The 15,736-nt window shown below is 63.8% G+C and overlaps 5 protein-coding genes across 6 annotated transcripts; 3 read left to right on the plus strand and 2 right to left on the minus strand.

Moving 5' to 3' along the window:
• Nucleotides 1-129: 129 nt before the first annotated feature.
• OGG1 (8-oxoguanine DNA glycosylase) lies at nt 130-1,957 on the plus strand. Of its 2 annotated transcripts, none has more exons than XM_021534180.3 (7): nt 130-292; nt 375-655; nt 732-911; nt 997-1,175; nt 1,250-1,391; nt 1,485-1,534; nt 1,609-1,957. In XM_021534180.3, the coding sequence occupies exons 1-7, from the start codon at nt 183-185 to the stop codon at nt 1,669-1,671; spliced, it is 1,005 nt and encodes a 334-aa protein (XP_021389855.2). In that variant the 5' UTR covers nt 130-182; the 3' UTR covers nt 1,672-1,957. The 2 variants fall into 2 exon arrangements, with proteins under 2 accessions (XP_021389855.2, XP_077642262.1); XM_077786136.1 differs by having other exon boundaries at nt 1,250-1,390; nt 1,463-1,534.
• On the minus strand, nt 1,904-5,722 carry CAMK1 (calcium/calmodulin dependent protein kinase I). Its single transcript, XM_021534161.2, has 12 exons — nt 5,447-5,722; nt 4,930-5,043; nt 4,060-4,191; nt 3,755-3,829; nt 3,548-3,686; nt 3,329-3,455; nt 3,159-3,234; nt 2,952-3,064; nt 2,764-2,842; nt 2,579-2,666; nt 2,365-2,491; nt 1,904-2,292 (listed from the first exon to the last, which is right to left on the minus strand). The coding sequence occupies exons 2-12, from the start codon at nt 5,013-5,015 to the stop codon at nt 2,237-2,239; spliced, it is 1,098 nt and encodes a 365-aa protein (XP_021389836.1). The 5' UTR covers nt 5,016-5,043; nt 5,447-5,722; the 3' UTR covers nt 1,904-2,236.
• A 133-nt stretch (nt 5,723-5,855) lies between these two features.
• On the minus strand, nt 5,856-8,807 carry TADA3 (transcriptional adaptor 3). Its single transcript, XM_021534148.3, has 8 exons — nt 8,384-8,807; nt 8,011-8,261; nt 7,738-7,843; nt 7,443-7,584; nt 7,188-7,291; nt 6,977-7,086; nt 6,659-6,844; nt 5,856-6,582 (listed from the first exon to the last, which is right to left on the minus strand). The coding sequence occupies exons 1-8, from the start codon at nt 8,588-8,590 to the stop codon at nt 6,390-6,392; spliced, it is 1,299 nt and encodes a 432-aa protein (XP_021389823.1). The 5' UTR covers nt 8,591-8,807; the 3' UTR covers nt 5,856-6,389.
• A 291-nt stretch (nt 8,808-9,098) lies between these two features.
• ARPC4 (actin related protein 2/3 complex subunit 4) lies at nt 9,099-11,098 on the plus strand. The gene is made up of 6 exons (XM_021531415.2): nt 9,099-9,235; nt 9,426-9,544; nt 9,874-9,985; nt 10,058-10,153; nt 10,293-10,463; nt 10,884-11,098. Exons 1-6 carry the CDS (start codon nt 9,233-9,235, stop codon nt 10,887-10,889), a joined length of 507 nt encoding a protein of 168 aa, XP_021387090.1. The 5' UTR covers nt 9,099-9,232; the 3' UTR covers nt 10,890-11,098.
• Nucleotides 11,099-12,043: 945 nt separating this feature from the next.
• On the plus strand, nt 12,044-15,579 carry TTLL3 (tubulin tyrosine ligase like 3; the record flags this gene model as incomplete). The annotated part of the gene is made up of 9 exons (XM_077786026.1): nt 12,044-12,463; nt 12,582-12,710; nt 12,778-12,892; nt 12,990-13,097; nt 13,347-13,515; nt 13,590-13,738; nt 13,814-14,060; nt 14,139-14,574; nt 14,649-15,579. Coding segments are annotated over 9 exons (2,691 nt in total), but the record flags the coding sequence as incomplete, so codon positions are not given.
• Between the last annotated feature and the right edge of the window lie 157 nt (nt 15,580-15,736).

The raw sequence follows: 15,736 nt of genomic DNA on the forward strand, positions 1-15,736 counted from the left end.
CGGCGGCGCCGGCCGCGCTTCCGGCTGCGAGCGGAAGGTGGGGCGGGAGCGGCGGGGCCGGGGGCCGGGCTGGGGGCGCGGGCCGGGGCTGGGGGGCACGGGCCGGGGCCGGGGGGCAGCCGGGCGGTTCCTTGACCCCGCCGCCCCCGCGGGCAGCGGCGCGCAGCCGCTTCCCGGCCCCCATGAAGCTGCGGGACGCCCCTTCCGCCTGCCCGTCCCTGTGGCGTTGGCTGCCGTGCCCGCCGGCCGAGCTGCGCCTGGACCTGGTGCTGTCCTCGGGACAGAGCTTCCGGTGAGCCGGCCCGGGCGACTCGGGCGTGCCCCGGCCCAGCCCTGCGCGTCCGAGCCGGCCCCGACCCCCCCGTGTGCGGCAGGTGGTGGGAGAGCAGCCCGGGGGCGTGGACGGGCGTGCTCGGGGGCCGCGTCTGGACTCTGCGGCAGGACGGGGATCGGCTCTGGTACACCGTGTACGGCGAGGAGGAGGAGCACGAAGAGGAGCGGGATGAGTGCTCCGCCAAAGCAGCGAGGCTGAGCGCCGCAGAGACGGAGCGGATCCTGCGCGACTACTTCCAGCTGGACGTGGGGCTGTCGCCCCTCTACCGTGCCTGGGGGGCGGCCGACCCTCTGTTCCGCAAGGTGGCCAATGACTTCCCAGGTCAGGCGGCTCCACGGAGCTACAAGGGCTGGCCATGGCACCTGCTCGGCGTCCCCTCACAGCATCTTGCCTGCAGGGGTGCGGGTGCTGCGGCAGGACCCCGTCGAGTGCCTCTTCTCCTTCATCTGCACCTCCAACAACCACATTTCTCGCATCACTGCCATGATCGAGCGCCTCTGCCAGGCCTTCGGCCGCCGTCTCTGCTGCCTCGATTCCCGGCCCTTCCATGCCTTCCCATCCCTCTCGGCGCTCACAGGTCCACCATCGCCCCGCTGCTGCCACTGTCACATTGCCATGGCCTGGCCTGCACCCGCTCAGTGCCTCTGCTGTGCCCCTCCCAGGTGCTGATGCCGAGGCCCGGCTGCGGGCGCTGGGCTTCGGGTACCGGGCCAAGTTTGTCAGCGGGAGTGCGCGGGCCATCGCTGAGGGGCTCGGCTCTGAGGGGCTGTGCCAGCTCCGCACCGCGCCCTATGCCGAGGCCAGGAGGGTGCTGTGTGCCCTGCCTGGTGTAGGTGCCAAGGTGGGTGCCGGGACGGGGGTGGGGCAGGGAGCAGAGACCAGCACTGGGGGCTGACTGGGTGCTGCTGGTGGCAGGTGGCCGACTGCGTCTGCCTGTTGTCCCTGGACAAGGCGGAGGCGGTGCCCGTGGACACCCACGTCTGGCACATCGCACGGCAGCGCTATGGCGTGGCGCTGGGCGGCAAGAGCCTCACCCCACGGGCCTACCAGGAGATCGGTGAGGGCAGGGCTGGATCCTGATGTGGGACCCTCAAGGGATGGTGGATGGTGCAAGTGTACCCCCACACTGGCGTTCAACCTCTTTCTGCAGGCGACTTCTTCCGGGGGCTGTGGGGCCCTCATGCTGGCTGGGCGCAGGCAGTGAGTACCCCCCACTTCCTGGCTCCCTTGCCCCCACCCCAAGCCATGCCCACCCCGCTATCTCCCCATTCCAGGTCCTGTTCTGTGCTGACCTCCGCAAGGGCCAGAAGCCAGCCAGCAGCCAGCATCAGGCCTGAGAGAGCTGAGGCTGGGACAGCTATGGGGGTAGGCTCCTCTAGGGACACCCCAGGAGGAACAGAGACTTGAGTGGGACACTGCATCTGCTGCCAGCCTGGGATTGAGGAGTGTTGGCAGCTGCCTGTTGCCTGCCCACTGTGTGCATGGGGGAAGCTGCTGCCCTGGGCAGTGAAGCTTGGGGGGGGTCAGGGCTGTGTTGAGCTCCCTCGGTGCAGAGCTGAGCCAAGCACCTTTGGCCTCTTGCCTTTATTACAAGCAATAAAATAGAAACATCCATTTGGAAAATTGTCCTTGAACATGCTGGGGTTGGGGGTGTGGGACAGTGCCAGGCCAGGCGTGGAGGGAGGGAAGGGGTGTGGGAAGGGGCCCGGGACAAAGCCCCAAGCTGGGGGGCTCTGTGGTGTGCTCCTGCCCTGATGCAGAATTCTGCTGTGAGGCTGCGGTGGGGGCAGCTCCACATAACCAGGAGAAGCCAAGCAGGATGCCTCCACACTATCTCCCCTGCTCCTGCACTGCAGAGCCCCCCACCCCACATGGTGGGCTCCCTTGGAGGCTGCTGTGTGCTCAGTCGGGTGGGAGACGCTGAGCTCTGCTTGTGGGTGGGTGCCCAAACTCTGACCCTGCAGGGAGGAACAGGGTGAGATCCTGGTGGCAGCCCTGAGGGGTCTGGGATGGGGGGGTTCAGGGCTCACCATTGCTGGTCCCCCGGACCAGCCGTTCACTGGGGCTCGTGGGAGTTGTCTGCCCAGGGACATCCTGGCTGGTCCCCAGCTGCAGCTTTCTCATGTGTCTCACCACCGCCGTGGCGTTGAAAGCTTGCTACTGACCCCACAGTGTCCGTCAGCTGGTATGGGGTGCCTGAGGGGCTGCTGCATCCCCTAATACCCACCAGCACCCCACACTCACCTTCCACTTGCTCTTTGCAAAATTCTTCTTGATCTGCTCACTCACTGACTGGTGGATGTTCTTGTCCAGGGCTGTGTCCCCGGCAATCCTGGAGCAAGACAGAAGTCAGCCAGGGCACCCCTATCCCATGGCTGCTGTGGGGTGAGCTGGAGAGGGGGGCAGACAGCAATAGGTCTCCCCATTACCAGGGATGCTGCAGGGCTTGCTCACAGGTGAATCGCTTGCCAGGGTCCTTCTCCATCAGGTGCTGGATGAAGTCCTTGGCTGGAACACAGCATGGAGCAGCTCTCAGAGCCTATGTCCACCATTCCTCTGGATACTGTGAAGCTGCGCTAGGTTCACAGGTCCCACTGCCCTGGTGGTCCCAGCTCACCTGAGTCCGAGATATCATCCCAGTATGGTGAGTCAAACTCGTACTCAGCCTGCAGGATCTGCTCAAAGAGCTTAGCATCGTTCTCGTCATAGAAAGGAGGGTAACCACAGAGCCTAGGGGGGCAGTGGGGAGGGGGCTGCTAGTCCCAGGCAGCCCCAAGGTGCCAGGCCCCCAGGAGGGGAAGGGAGTGGGAAGGGGGATACATACAGGATGTAGGCGATGACTCCGATGGACCAGCAATCCACTGCTTTGCTGTAGGGCTTCTGTGCTAGCACCTCAGGGGCTGGGGGGGATGGCAGCGGTGAGGGGGGACCCCAACCTGTGGGGGGATCCCAACCCCACACCTAGGGTGGTGGCAGCCCATGGTAGGCACTCACCCACATAGCCAGGGGTGCCACAGGCTGTGGACATGACACTGCCACAGCCCTCAATCTTTGACAGCCCAAAGTCACTGATCATGATCTTGGAGTCCTCATCCATGCTGTAGTAGAGCAGGTTCTCAGGCTGTGAGGAGAGGAGGGTAGAGGGAGGGGTGACACTGGGGTCTCCTGCCCGGTGCCAAGACAGTGCTGTGTGTGCCCCCCTCAACTGCTCACCTTCAGGTCACGGTGGACGATACCCATGTCATGCAGGTATTTGACGGCATCGAGGATCTGCCGGATCAGGGCGCTGGCGTCCCGCTCAGTGTAGAAGCCCTTCTCCACGATGCGGTCAAAGAGTTCCCCCCCCGAGACCCTGCAGGGACGGGCAGCACCTGTCAGCATGGCCCCCCCGCCCCTCTGGAGCCCCACAACGTCACTCACAGCTGCATGATGAGGTAGAGGTGGGTGCCACTCTCGTAGATGTCATCCAAGGCCACGATATTGGGGTGCTTGATTCTGCAGGGGGAGGCATAGGGGGGTGGTGAGGGGGCACTGGGCTGCCCCCACCCCAGCCCCCAGGGGACAGGGAGCAGCCAGGCTCCACGCCGCAGGTCATCACGCGCCGCTGGCTATTTTGGGCACTGGCAATAACAGGCGGCAATGAGTGCTGGCAGTGGGGGGCTGTGCCAGGTTGGGGCGGGGGGCACAGAGTGAAACCCCCACCCTGGTGCTGGGATGGCCCCTACTTGTGGAGGACGGCAATCTCGTTCTCAATGCTGGTCTCCTTTCCCTCCAGAGCCTTCTTGGCAATGCACTTGATGGCCACGAGCTTCCGCGTCGCCTTCTCCTCCGCCAGGACCACCTCGGAGAAGGCCCCCCTGGGGGGGTGAGGGATGAGCAGGGCACGGGGACCACCAGCCAGAGCTGCCAATGCCGCCATGCCATGATTGTCATGGTGACAGGCAGAAAGTCCAGCTATTTATAGGAGAAAAGCAAGCAGGAGTGGCTGGCTGGGATGGCCGGACGTGGACCCTGGCAGCGAAAGGATGCCTGGAACCCTCCGCCCTCCCAGTGTGGCTGCACCATCCCCATATCAGGCAGGGTAAGGTTGTGGTGTTGCCAAGGTCAAGCTGTGCTGGGCTGAGCTTCCATGCAGGTTGCAGTAGCTCTCCACTGTGCCATCCTGTAGCACCTAGGGCCAACCAGGCGCCAGCCAGAAGTGTTGGCAGTGCCCAGGTGGGAAAGAGACAGGAGGGACAGGCAGTGTGTTCGCGCTGTGCTGGGCCCTAATCCCCGACATAATTAACCTGCTAATCCAGCCTAAGAGCCTTACCATGGGGTTCTGCCAGGAACCCCTCTGCCAGCCAGGGGACCACCTTCAGGTACCCTCAGCACAGCCCAGGAACTAGCCAGCGCCAGAGGGAGGTGGCACCTGTGCCCCACAGGTACAAGTCCCACCTTGGGCCAGGATTTGAGCTATTTCAGGACATATGCAAGCCCCACCTTGGGCCAGGATTTGAGCTATTTCCACATGGATGGTTGTGCAAAGCCTGAGGGGCCAGACCCATCCCTGTGAGTGGGCTGTCAATAGTGTGTCACTCCAGTCTGCAACTCACGTGCCCAGGACATCTCGGAAATCATAGATCCGCTGAATATCCTCGATCCTCTTCTTCCAGCTGGGCCCATCCTGCCCCAGCGGCATGGTGCCCTGTGGGGCAACTCACTCCCACCTGTGACACGAGTGGGACAGGCTGTCAGCGTGCTGGGATGGCATAGGGACACGGGGATGACAGGGTGCTACAGGGAGGTGGTTGTCATCGTGGGGTGACGGGAACAAGCTGTGTCGACGCAGGAGTTCTGGCGTAGTTTGCCCCAGAGGGGGAACACGCTGGGACCCTCCCGATGCCCGCCCATGGGGCGGATGCGGGGCGGGCAGGCAGCAGGAGGGCTCCCGACACGCGCGTAGGTGCACGGGGGGTCCCCACCGCCATTCCCCACGCCCGCCGGGCGGGACACGCGTGGCAGCAGAGCTGCGCGGCGCGGGTGATGCGCGGCTCCACCGCCGCCGCTCAGTGTCACGGTGGGAACGACCTCCGCGCGTGGCACGCCGCCCCCGCCCCGGCCCGCCCTTACCGACGGCCGCGGCCCCGGGCCCCGCGGCGGAGCGGCGGCGACTCCTCCCGGCGCGGCGCCGCCGGACAGCGCTGACGTCACGGCGAGGGGCGGGCAGCGCGCGGCCGCTGCCAATGGGAGGGGGCGGCTCGGCCGCGGTGCCGGGGGGACACGCGTGACCGCGGGCGCGCGTGGACACGCGGGAAAAGCGCGGGGAGGGAGGGCGGCAAGCGCGGCGCGGCGTCACCCACACACCACCCCACCCCCGGCCCACCGCGCGTCTGTGCTGAGGATGCGAGGGCATTCCTCGGGTAGGCACGAGTGGAGTTGCAGGACAGACACAGCCCCGCCACTCCTCATCCCCCTCACCTCCCCAGACCGAGCCCACCCCCACAGCCGGGCAGGGCTGTCCCCCAATGTCACCACACTGTCACCTGCACACGGCTGCCTTTATTGCCGGTGCTCGCGGCAATAGAAACCACCGGTACATGGAGAGCTCGGCCACCCACCCACCAGACCCCTCATCCCTCCAGCCGCTTCCCCTCCCCACTCCCCCCAGTCCACCCGTGGGGCTGGGATCTCCCCCTGCCCCGCATCACAGAGAGGGACAGGGGACCGTGGGAATCGCACCATCACAGCCGCCACATCTGGCCCCTGCAGTGACCTGGCTGATGTCACCCGAGTAACAGGGGAGTGTAGGGCGGACGTGGGAGTGGAAGCCACCAGCCGGGGTGGGGGTGTTCAAGGGAGGGACCTCGGCAACTCCACCGGGTGCCCAGCTTGGATCAGTGACAGCCCTACACAGGGAGAGGACAGCAGCTGGGCTCCTTCATCCGAGTAGGGAGGCTGACCAGACTCAGGGCATGGGGGAGCTGTGCCAGTTCCATCCCATGGTGGCAGGGCTCAAGCAGGGCAGCCCCCTGCAGGTGAAGTCCACACAGAATGGGGGGGTCCTTGGTCCCTGCTACCCATCCAGCAGCTTGAGGATGCTCTCCCGCTCCTTCAGGGTCTTCCAGGCCTGGTCCTTCTCCTTTTTGGTGGGCGTGCGCTTCTTCTGCCGGGCAGCCATGATCTTGCGGAATGCATCCATCACCTCGTTGTCAGCCATGCGGACACGCTGCCGCAGCTCCTGCCGGTGCAGCTCCTCCTTGGCCAGCCTGCGGGGCACAGGGGGGCGTCAGGCCCTGCCAGGCAGCCCCCTGCCCGCACCCATCCCAGCCCGCTCGCTCTCACCGCAGCAGCTCGTGTTTCTTGGTGCGGTTGTGTGCGCTGAGCGCCTTCAGCTCTGCCTGCCTCTTGCGTAACTCAGCCAGCACCTCGTCCTCCGAGTCCTCAGCCGGACGGTCCTCTGACTCCAGCAGGCCCTGGGCTACCAGCTCCTCCTTGATCCGCCCCTCCAGCGACTTGGTGTGGGGGACACTGCCGGGGTGAGAGTGGCTGCTGCCTACCACACGCCCTTTGCTCGCTGTGACTCACAGTGGCAGGGAGCCAGCAGCGTGCTCGTTGCACCCGCGGGCAGCGCTGAGCTCTGGGCCCGCCTCAGCTGCTCACCTGAAGGGTTTGTTCTGGCTGCGGGGAGATGTGCCAGCACCGTCAGCTCCCGAGTCCTTGCCAGTGATCTCAGGGATGGGGGAGTCCTCAACAGGGGAGATGATGTTCTCCTAGCAAAGGGAGCACGAGGGAAGTGTTACAGTGCTGGGTTTTGGCAGAATGCTCTATAGTGCCAGACCACCATGGCCATAGTGCCATTGGAGCCCCTCACCTCCACAAGGGCCTGCAGGAGACGCTGTGTCAGGGGACCAAAGGGACATCCATCCTCTGGCTGCTCGTGCTGGGCTTCTGACTTCTTCAGGAGGGCATCAACATCTGGGAAGAAGCGGGAGAGGGGAAAAAGCAACCCCAAAGGCACAGACATGAGCAGTGGGGCAGGGCTACCTCAGCCTTTCTTGGGCTTGGCTCCATTGGGCACAAGCCCTCCCAGCCCCTCAGGGCAAAGGCAGGGGTGGGATTGGGGCACCTTTAGTGTCCAGCTCAGTCAGTGGCCCCAGGACACCTTTCTTCTTGTCAGCAGCAGCTGCTGCCCGGGCTCCATCCTTCTGCTCCTCCAGCAGGTCCTCTTGTGCCCAGCGCTGGGAGTAATGCTTCCCCAGTGGTGGAATCTGCAAGAGCAAGGCTCAGCACAGCTCCTAGAGCCTCTGCCTTGCCTCCCACCTCACCAGTGCCATGGCAGCATCCCAGGCACGAAGAGTCACTGTGAGGTGCCAGAGGGGATGGGGAGAGAGGGCAGAGGAAGGGGCTTAGGAGCTTTTCACCTTGTAGTGCTCAGCCTCATCCTCTGGCGGCTTGAGCAGCTCCTCCAGGACTCTGACCTCCTCGTTGGTGAGATCGGCACAGTACGGCTCCACCGATGCCCAGAACCTGCAAGAATGGATGAACTGTGAGAGGGAGATGCAGGGGGGCACATGGAAGGTGACACATGTCCCCTTTCCCCCTGTGGCCTCTTCTCTCAGGCTAGAGGTAGCGCTTGTGCCATGTGCTCCAAAGAAGGAGAAAGATGATCCCAATGCCTCCCAACACCCACACACCTGTTTGGAGCATCATTTTTGGGGATGCGGGGCACATCAATGGGGTCATCCTGGAATTCATATTCCTGGATCTTGGGCTGCAAGTTCTTAGACTTGGGCCGGCCGGGCCCAGGCCCAGTCCCATGGCCCCCTTTGCCCTCCAGCTTCTGCTTCTTGGGCTTCCCATGTTTTACGGATGTGCCCACATCGTGGTCCTTGCTCAGCTTCAGGAACCGCCGGTCGCCCTTCTTATCCTGCCAGTCCGTCAGGATCTGGAAGAGAGTGGTGTCCCATAAGATGCTGTGCCCAGCGCTGGGCAGGGGCAGACCAGAGGCAGCCCCTTGGTGGAAGGAGCCAGACAGAGACTGTCCCCGGCTCAACGCGGCCCCAGCACCTGTGTCTCAGCCTCCAGGACGCGAAGGCGGCGGCTGGCAGAGGACAGAAGCGTCTCCAGCTCCAGCTGCAGCGTGTCCAGCTCCTCGATGCCGATGCCATCGTCCTCCGAGCGGGCCAGCACGGCCGTGTACCGGGGGCACACTTTCACGTGGTCCACCGACTTGAAGTCATGGAACTGCAGCGGGCAGTCCTTCAGCTCGCTCATGGCGGTGGGGACCGGCACGGGAACACGGGGGAGTGGGGGGCGGGAAAGCCGGGAGGGAATGGAGTGGAGTGAGGGACTACGGAGGGTCGGGGGGCATCGGGGCTCTGCGGAACCCGGGGCAGGGGATCACCGGGGCGGTGAGAAGAACGTGGGGAGAACCACCAGGGCGCTGAGGGAACCCGGCGGGGGGGGATCACCGAGGAACGCGGCGGGGGTCACCGAGGGGGAGCGGAGGGAGATCGCGGGGGCTGCGGGGCCGAGGCGGGGGCGGCCCCGGGCGCAGCGGAGGCCGCGGGGCCGGGCCTGGGCCGGGCGCCCCTTCCGGCCCCGCGGGGGCCCCGCCCCCCGCCGCCCATTGGCCGCGCCGCGCCGCGCGCCGCCGCCCATTGGCCCGGCCCGCGCTCCATCTCCCTTCCCTAATATGGAAGCGCTGACAGGCCCGTACCAACCGCGGCACGGCGCGGGGGGGAGCCGCGCGGAGTCTCGCCGCCGCCACCCGGCTCCGTGCCGCGGGGGGGGCCAGGCCGCAGGGCGGGAGCCTCCAGCCGCCCCCCCTCCTTGCCGCCGCAGTGGGAGGCGCCGCGCATCCCGGAAGAGGCGATCAGCCACTTCCGCCTGGCCGGCCGGAGCTCCGCCGCCACCATGGTAGGGCGGGGGGCGCCCCGTGAGCGGCGGTGGCGGCGGGGAGGCTGGGGAGGGTCGGGACCGGGACCGCGGCCGGCGGAGTGAGCGGGGCTGAGGGGGCTGCGGGCTGCTGGTCGGGGGCTGGGGCAGGGAGCGAGACGCGACCGCCGGGCTCCGGTGGGGGTCTGACGCCACCGCCGTGTCCCCGCAGACCGCCACGCTGCGCCCGTACCTGAACGCGGTGCGCGCTACGCTGCAGGCCGCGCTGTGCCTGGAGAACTTCTCCTCGCAGGTGGTGGAGCGGCACAACAAGCCCGAGGTGGAAGTCAGGTACGGGGGCGGGAGGGAACACCGAGAGAGCCCTGCCGAGCCCTGGTTGCCCGCCCTGGGGACCGCTGGCCCGTTCCTGCCGTGCACTGGCCACCCCCGGCCCTTAGGCGGACGGCCAGTGCCGGCAGGGAGCCGGGGGACTGCGGGGAGGAGGAAGGGGATCTAGCTTGGGACCGAGGGAGCGTCTGTCCTGAGGGGGAACATCTTCGGGACACGGAAGCATCCTGTGCGAAAGCCCCCACATCCCGGTGATCCCCGCGGCTTCCCTTCCCTGTTTCCCACAGTAAATGCTTCCTTCTGAGTCACTCCTGCCCTCCCTCTGTTCTCAGGAGCAGCAAAGAGCTGCTGTTGCAGCCGGTGATCATCAGCAGGAATGAGAAGGAGAAGGTCCTCATCGAGGGCTCCATTAACTCTGTGCGCGTCAGCATCGCCGTGAAGCAGGTGAGGGGGGTTTGGGCAGGGGACTGGCAGCTCAGCCTCTGGGGAAGCCTCACTTCCCTTTTCTCTCTGCAGGCTGACGAGATCGAGAAGATCTTGTGCCACAAATTCATGCGCTTCATGATGATGAGGGCTGAGAACTTCTTTATTCTGCGCAGGAAGCCCGTGGAGGTAAGGTGACAGGGAGGGGACAGAACGACTCCTGGCTCTGCTCCTGGCACTGGGAGAGTGTCCAGTGCAGAACTGGGATGTGAGCTTGCATGGCCAGCGGTTTGGGTGCTAAACCCTAGGGTGCTTCTCTCTTGTGCAGGGTTATGATATCAGCTTCTTGATCACAAACTTCCACACGGAGCAGATGTACAAGCACAAGCTGGTGGACTTTGTCATCCACTTCATGGAGGAGATTGATAAGGAAATCAGCGAGATGAAACTCTCTGTCAATGCAAGGGCCCGCATTGTGGCAGAGGAGTTCCTTAAGAATGTGAGACTCTGAAGTGGGAGGAGGGGTCTCTCATTTTGGGAGTGGGGTGTGGGGTCAAAGCCAATGAGGCTATTGTGCCCAGAGTCCCCCTGTCCCGTTAATGAGGACATGGTGACACCATGCCTAAGGAGCCTCTTTGGGGACAGGGAGGAAAGGATGCCAAAGGTGCTTGTATCCCTTTTGCTCATGAAGTGCCAGATTTGAGACCCCCAGAACTTTCTCAGAGGCAGCAGCAGCCTTAGGGGATGAAACCCTTTTGGTGGGTGCTGAGATGGATGTGCAGTGCCTGGGGAGGAGAAGCTGAGCACGGATCCCTGTGAGCAGTGGCCACCCAAGGCCTCCATCCCAGGTGCCAGGAGGGTGGTGAGGGCTCTCGGAGGGCTGCAAGCAGGGACTAACAGCCATGTGTTTTCTCTCCAGTTTTAGGCCGTGGTGCAGGACCCCGTGGCTCCTCTGTGCTTGTGCCCACCGGGCACTGTGCCTGTGCCTGCTCTCGTTTCTCGAGGACCGCTGGGCGGGGCCGGGCCCTGCCCGCCCCTCTCTGGGCTGGGCGGGAGCAGCCCCCGCTTGCGGCAGCGCGGCCCGGCCGCTGCCCCTTGTCTCGTCTCGTTTTTTAAACGGTCTTGTTTGCTGTATCCCCGCCTCCGTCTCCTCCCTCCCGCCGCTCCGGGCCACACCGGGGATGGGGGAGGGCATTGGGGGACAGATCATGGAATGGGAGCAGGACACGGAACTGGAGGGCACAGTGTGGCAACACAAAACAGTGGGGTCACCCTGGTGGTGTGTGAAGGGCTGTGGGGGGGTGTCAGGAGAGTCTGAAAGGACTTGAAGTCGGCCTGGGGACAGCAAGGGGCTTGGGTTGTGCAGTACTAAAGGATTTCGGGCAGGGTGCAAGGTTTGAGTGGGGGATGGCTGGCCATGGGCATAGGGGGCTGTTTGCGTCCCCCCTTCTGTGCAGTGGAGCCATCGTGGTGGCTGGAGCTGGGGCTGTGACATCACAGTGGTGCTGGGCTTGGGGGAGCCACAGCCTGCATTCTGAGATCAGTGGTACTGGGGCTTGGAGGCCGTGTCCTGTACTGGACTCCAACTTAAGTCCCCAGCAGGACAGGGGAATAGGCCAACCTGCTTGGCACAGAGGAGGAAGAGCCACCCACAGCTCTCCTCAGGCTACCATGGGACAACGTGACACACAGAGCAGCACTGCAGGCACACAGACCCCCAGACAGAGACAGCACTTGAGCAGGGTACACTTCAGCCACCTCACGGCCCAGGCAGCTGGGGACAAGGGCACAGGGGGGCATCCCAGGACTGTGCAATGCAGCTGGGGCACTGGCACAAGGCTCAGCAGGTCGGAGACTACCCTTCCAAGGGCCCGAGGGCCAGGTCAGTGCTTTCTACCTCTCCATGCCTGCCCTGTGGGACTGGGGACATGGGGACAGTGGGCTCAGACAGGGCTGTCCTCATAGGGCACTCAGCAGCCACCACCAGCCACCAGGTTGGCTGCCAGCGCTCGCTTAACCTTGAGCAGCTCAAGAAGGCCAAGCTGCATGTGGAGATGGCCGTTAAGGTGAGGGACCTGATTTCACACCCCTCAAACGCCACCTGCTTGCATTTATTGCATTTCTGGCTCAGGAGAGCTGCGCCAGAGGAACCAGGACTGGGGCTGGCTGAGCCCACTGGTCTCTGCACAGGAGAAGAAGATCTTCTCGGTACAGGGCCCCTACCCCATCATCCGCCGCCTGCTGCGAGCCCGGGGCTGGGTGGAGAGGAAGCTCCTCCACGTGGGCAGACAGCTGGAGCAGCATTGTGGAGACCACAACAAGCAGCGGCTGCAGACAGCTCCAAGTAATGCTGGTGGTAGGCAGAGGGAGGTACTGCTGAACCCACACGGTGGGGCACAGCCTTTTCTGGGGACCACAGACCCCCTGCAACACCCATGGCTACCTGCTGAGGAGGAAGAGCAGTGTGATGAGGACCCTGATGGCATCCATGGCCTCATGGTTAGCAAAGAGGGCTGGGACTGAGCTCTGCCAGCCCCAGGCATGGGCACAGCCTTGGACAGGGGATAAGGGTGGGATGGGGGCTCTGTGTCCCACCCTGGCTTCCTCCCTCTGCCAGTCCTACCTGGCACGGGACCAGCTGCCGAACTTCATCTGGACCAACTTCCTTGAGGCCATTGACTGCCAGCTGCTGCAGCAGGACAGCATGGTGAACCACTATGCCCGGGTGGACGCGTTCACCACCAAGGTGGGAGGCTGGAGCCCTTGGGGAGGGGGACGAGGTCCAGTAGGGACTGACAACTTCCTCTAAACAGGAGGGGCTGTGCCTCAGCCTACAAAACCTTCCGTGGATTGAGCAAGCTGACCCCAACACCTTCTTCCCCCGGTGCTACCGGCTGGGGACCATGGATGATCGAGAAGCTTTCATCGGTGAGCTGAAGGCTGTTGCCTTTCTGTCCCTCCTTGTGCTCCTACTGCTCCAATGTCCTGTGCAGGACTGTCTGGGGATGATGCCTCCCTCTTGCAGAGGATTTCCGCCTGACAGCAGCACGTAGCCTGCTCAAACTGGCCCTGGAGGAGGCTGGGGACAGGCCAGTGAGGACTGAGCAGGTCCCAAACTCTGCCAAGGGGGCAGGTGAGTACATGGAGCTGGGCCTGGGGATGATGGCAGAATACAGCTAGAGAAAACTGATGGCTGAGCTTGAAGACACAGCCTCTACTTATGGCTGTGGCCTGGGATCCCCCACTCCCTCCTACCAGTCTAGCTTATGGGTGCTCTGCTCCCAACACCATCCCCATGCACCCAAAGCCACCCATCCCAAAGGAAGGCTTTGGCCCCAAGGCTGGCATAGGAGTCACATCTCTCACCCCAAGCATTCCACAGCACGGCCAGACTCCCCCCTGTATCCTGAGCTGGTGGAGGAAGCCCTGGAGATCTGTAAGCAGCACCTGGGCGTTCTGCAGCACCAGGACATCGACAGGAACACCCCGTCCCCCTGCAGGACATGCATCGACTGGGACCGCTTCCTGCAGCAATACTACCGTGTGGCACAGTGAGTGCTGAGGAGGATGGGGGACAGGGGGCACCATGGCAGGGCTGCTGCTGAGGCCCCCTTCCCCTCCACAGTGAGGGGGCAGAGCTGGTGCTGACCAGACAGCAGCGGAAGCAGTGCCAGGACCTGCTGCAGAGCCTGGCAGAGAAGCTGCCCCAGCTTGACATGGAGGGCAAGTTCAACGTCTGGATCCTCAAACCTGGCGCTGAATCCCAAGGCAGGGGTAAAGCTGGGGGAAGTGGGGAACACACAGAAGCTCCCCATTTAGGAGGGGTCCCACTATGACTATACTTCCCAGGCATCATCTGCATGATGCGGCTGGAGGAGATGCTGCAGCTGGCATGGAGCAGCACAGCACCCTCGGTGCGGGTGGGCAGATGGGTGGTGCAGAAGTACGTGGAGCGGCTGCTGACCATTTTTGGCACCAAATTCGACATCCGGCAATGGTTTGTTGTGACTGACTGGAACCCACTGACTGTCTGGTTCTACCAAGACTGCTACCTGCGCTTCTGCTCCCGGCCCTTCTCCCTGCATCACCTGGAGCGGTGAGCGCCCCTCACCCCGGCCCTCCACACCCCAGCACCCTGGCACCCCCTAACCCAGCCCCACTCTCCCTGCTCCAGTGCCAGGCACCTCTGCAACGTCTCTGTCCAGAAGTGGTACAAGATGTCACCAGATCAGGACCCCCGTGTTCCCCCTGACAAGATCTGGTCAAACAAGCAGTTCCAGGAATACCTGGCACAGCTGGGGCAGGCGGATGCTTGGCACCAGGTGCTGGTGCCCGGTATGAAGGCGGCGATCCTGAACACTCTGCGCAGTGCCCGGGAACGGGTGCGCTTCCGCAAGGGTAACTTCGAGCTCTACGGGGCCGACTTTCTCGTCGGGGAGGACTACCAGCCGTGGCTGCTGGAGATCAATTCCTGCCCCACCATGAGCCCCTCCTCGGCAGTGACCCGACAGCTCTGTGCCAACGTCCAGCGGGACACGCTGTGCCTCGTCCTCGACCGCAAGGACAACCCCACCTGTTCCATTGGAGCGTTTGAGCTCATCTACAAGGAGGTAGGCTGGGGGGGATGGGGGTCACACACCCCCCAGACACCCTGAGCCCCCCACTACCCGCTGTCTCCCTGCAGGCAGCTGTGCCCAAGCCTCTGTCAGCACGTGTGAAGCTGATGGTCGAAGGCTGTTCCCTGAAGAACCTCCAGTCACCACAGCAGCAAGCCCAGGACAAGCTCCCCACCACTGTGGCCAATACTCTCCACCACCCTGTGTCCCCAGGGGCCAGAGCCACCCATGTACCCAAGCAAGCACAGCATCAATTCCCCACTACTGTGCCTTGTGCCCCCAAGCTCTCCCTGTCCCCAGGGGGCAGAACCACCTGGGTGCCACAGAGAGCACAGCATCGATCTCTTGCCATGGTGACCAGTGCCTCCAAGTTGTCTGCGTCCCCAGGGGGCAGAACCACCCAGGTGCCCCAGAGAGCATGGCATCGATCTCCCACCGTCACTGTGTCCAGTGCCTCCAAGTCTTCCGTGTCCCCAGGGGGCAGAAAAACCAAGGTGACCCAGCCCAGAACAGCAACAGAGAAGCTGCCTCTGGAGCAACTGAGCCACTGCTCTTCCACCAGCTCTAACTCCCCAGCACCACCAAAGCCTCGGGCTTCTTCTGCTGGGAGCAAGGGGCTGTCACAGCTTGGTCGCCTGCCTGGGCAGCCCCAGAACAATGGCTGTCACCTGGACTGGGTGCCAATGCCACCACCCCGGAGAACCCACAGCAACCCCTGGCTAACCCAGGGTTCTGCATGCTCCTTCCCTCCTGCCAAGCCCCTGCAACAACCCCTGTCTGTGCAGAGCACCAGGACCCTATGCATGGAGCAGAAGCACACAGCAGCTCCCAGAGGGATGCAGAAAACTTGGGACACTGAGACACCCCCAGAAGTGGACAGCACCCTGTCTGTCCTTGCTGAGCCAACACTGGCTGCCTCTCATCCCAAAGACCTCCTACTGCTGTGTCGTGGTACCCACCTTCTCCCTCCTTCCCCTTTAAAATAATTCTGTGGCAAGGAGTCTGTCTCAGACCTTCTGTGTGTGAGTTGTGGGGAGGGCCAGGACTGCCCCTGGGATGGGGCTGTGGGTGGGAACTGGTGCTGTCAGGGCAGAGAGCAGGCAGGAAAAGCGGTCTCTGCTCCTGCCTGTGGTTGCCCCTGCCAGACAGAGCTGTG

The sequence above is a fragment of the Lonchura striata genome, chromosome 12 (assembly GCF_046129695.1).
Source record: "Lonchura striata isolate bLonStr1 chromosome 12, bLonStr1.mat, whole genome shotgun sequence".
In the NCBI taxonomy this organism is placed as follows: domain Eukaryota; kingdom Metazoa; phylum Chordata; class Aves; order Passeriformes; family Estrildidae; genus Lonchura; species Lonchura striata.

Coding starts and splice junctions, on each gene's coding strand:
- OGG1 (XM_077786136.1), top strand. CDS start 183: ATGAAGCTGCGGGACGCCCCTTCCGCCTGCCCGTCCCTGTGGCGTTGG. Junction 656..731: donor GGTGGCCAATGACTTCCCAG/GTCAGGCGGCTC, acceptor TCTTGCCTGCAG/GGGTGCGGGTGCTGCGGCAG. Junction 1,391..1,462: donor CACGGGCCTACCAGGAGATC/GGTGAGGGCAGG, acceptor TACCCCCACACT/GGCGTTCAACCTCTTTCTGC.
- CAMK1 (XM_021534161.2), bottom strand. CDS start 5,015: ATGCCGCTGGGGCAGGATGGGCCCAGCTGGAAGAAGAGGATCGAGGAT. Junction 3,687..3,754: donor CTCTACCTCATCATGCAGCT/GTGAGTGACGTT, acceptor CCGTCCCTGCAG/GGTCTCGGGGGGGGAACTCT. Junction 2,492..2,578: donor TTGCAAAGAGCAAGTGGAAG/GTGAGTGTGGGG, acceptor TGGGGTCAGTAG/CAAGCTTTCAACGCCACGGC.
- TADA3 (XM_021534148.3), bottom strand. CDS start 8,590: ATGAGCGAGCTGAAGGACTGCCCGCTGCAGTTCCATGACTTCAAGTCG. Junction 7,844..8,010: donor AAAAATGATGCTCCAAACAG/GTGTGTGGGTGT, acceptor CCATTCTTGCAG/GTTCTGGGCATCGGTGGAGC. Junction 7,087..7,187: donor TCCTGCAGGCCCTTGTGGAG/GTGAGGGGCTCC, acceptor TCCCTTTGCTAG/GAGAACATCATCTCCCCTGT.
- ARPC4 (XM_021531415.2), top strand. Junction 9,545..9,873: donor AAGCCCGAGGTGGAAGTCAG/GTACGGGGGCGG, acceptor CTCTGTTCTCAG/GAGCAGCAAAGAGCTGCTGT. Junction 9,986..10,057: donor TCAGCATCGCCGTGAAGCAG/GTGAGGGGGGTT, acceptor TTCTCTCTGCAG/GCTGACGAGATCGAGAAGAT.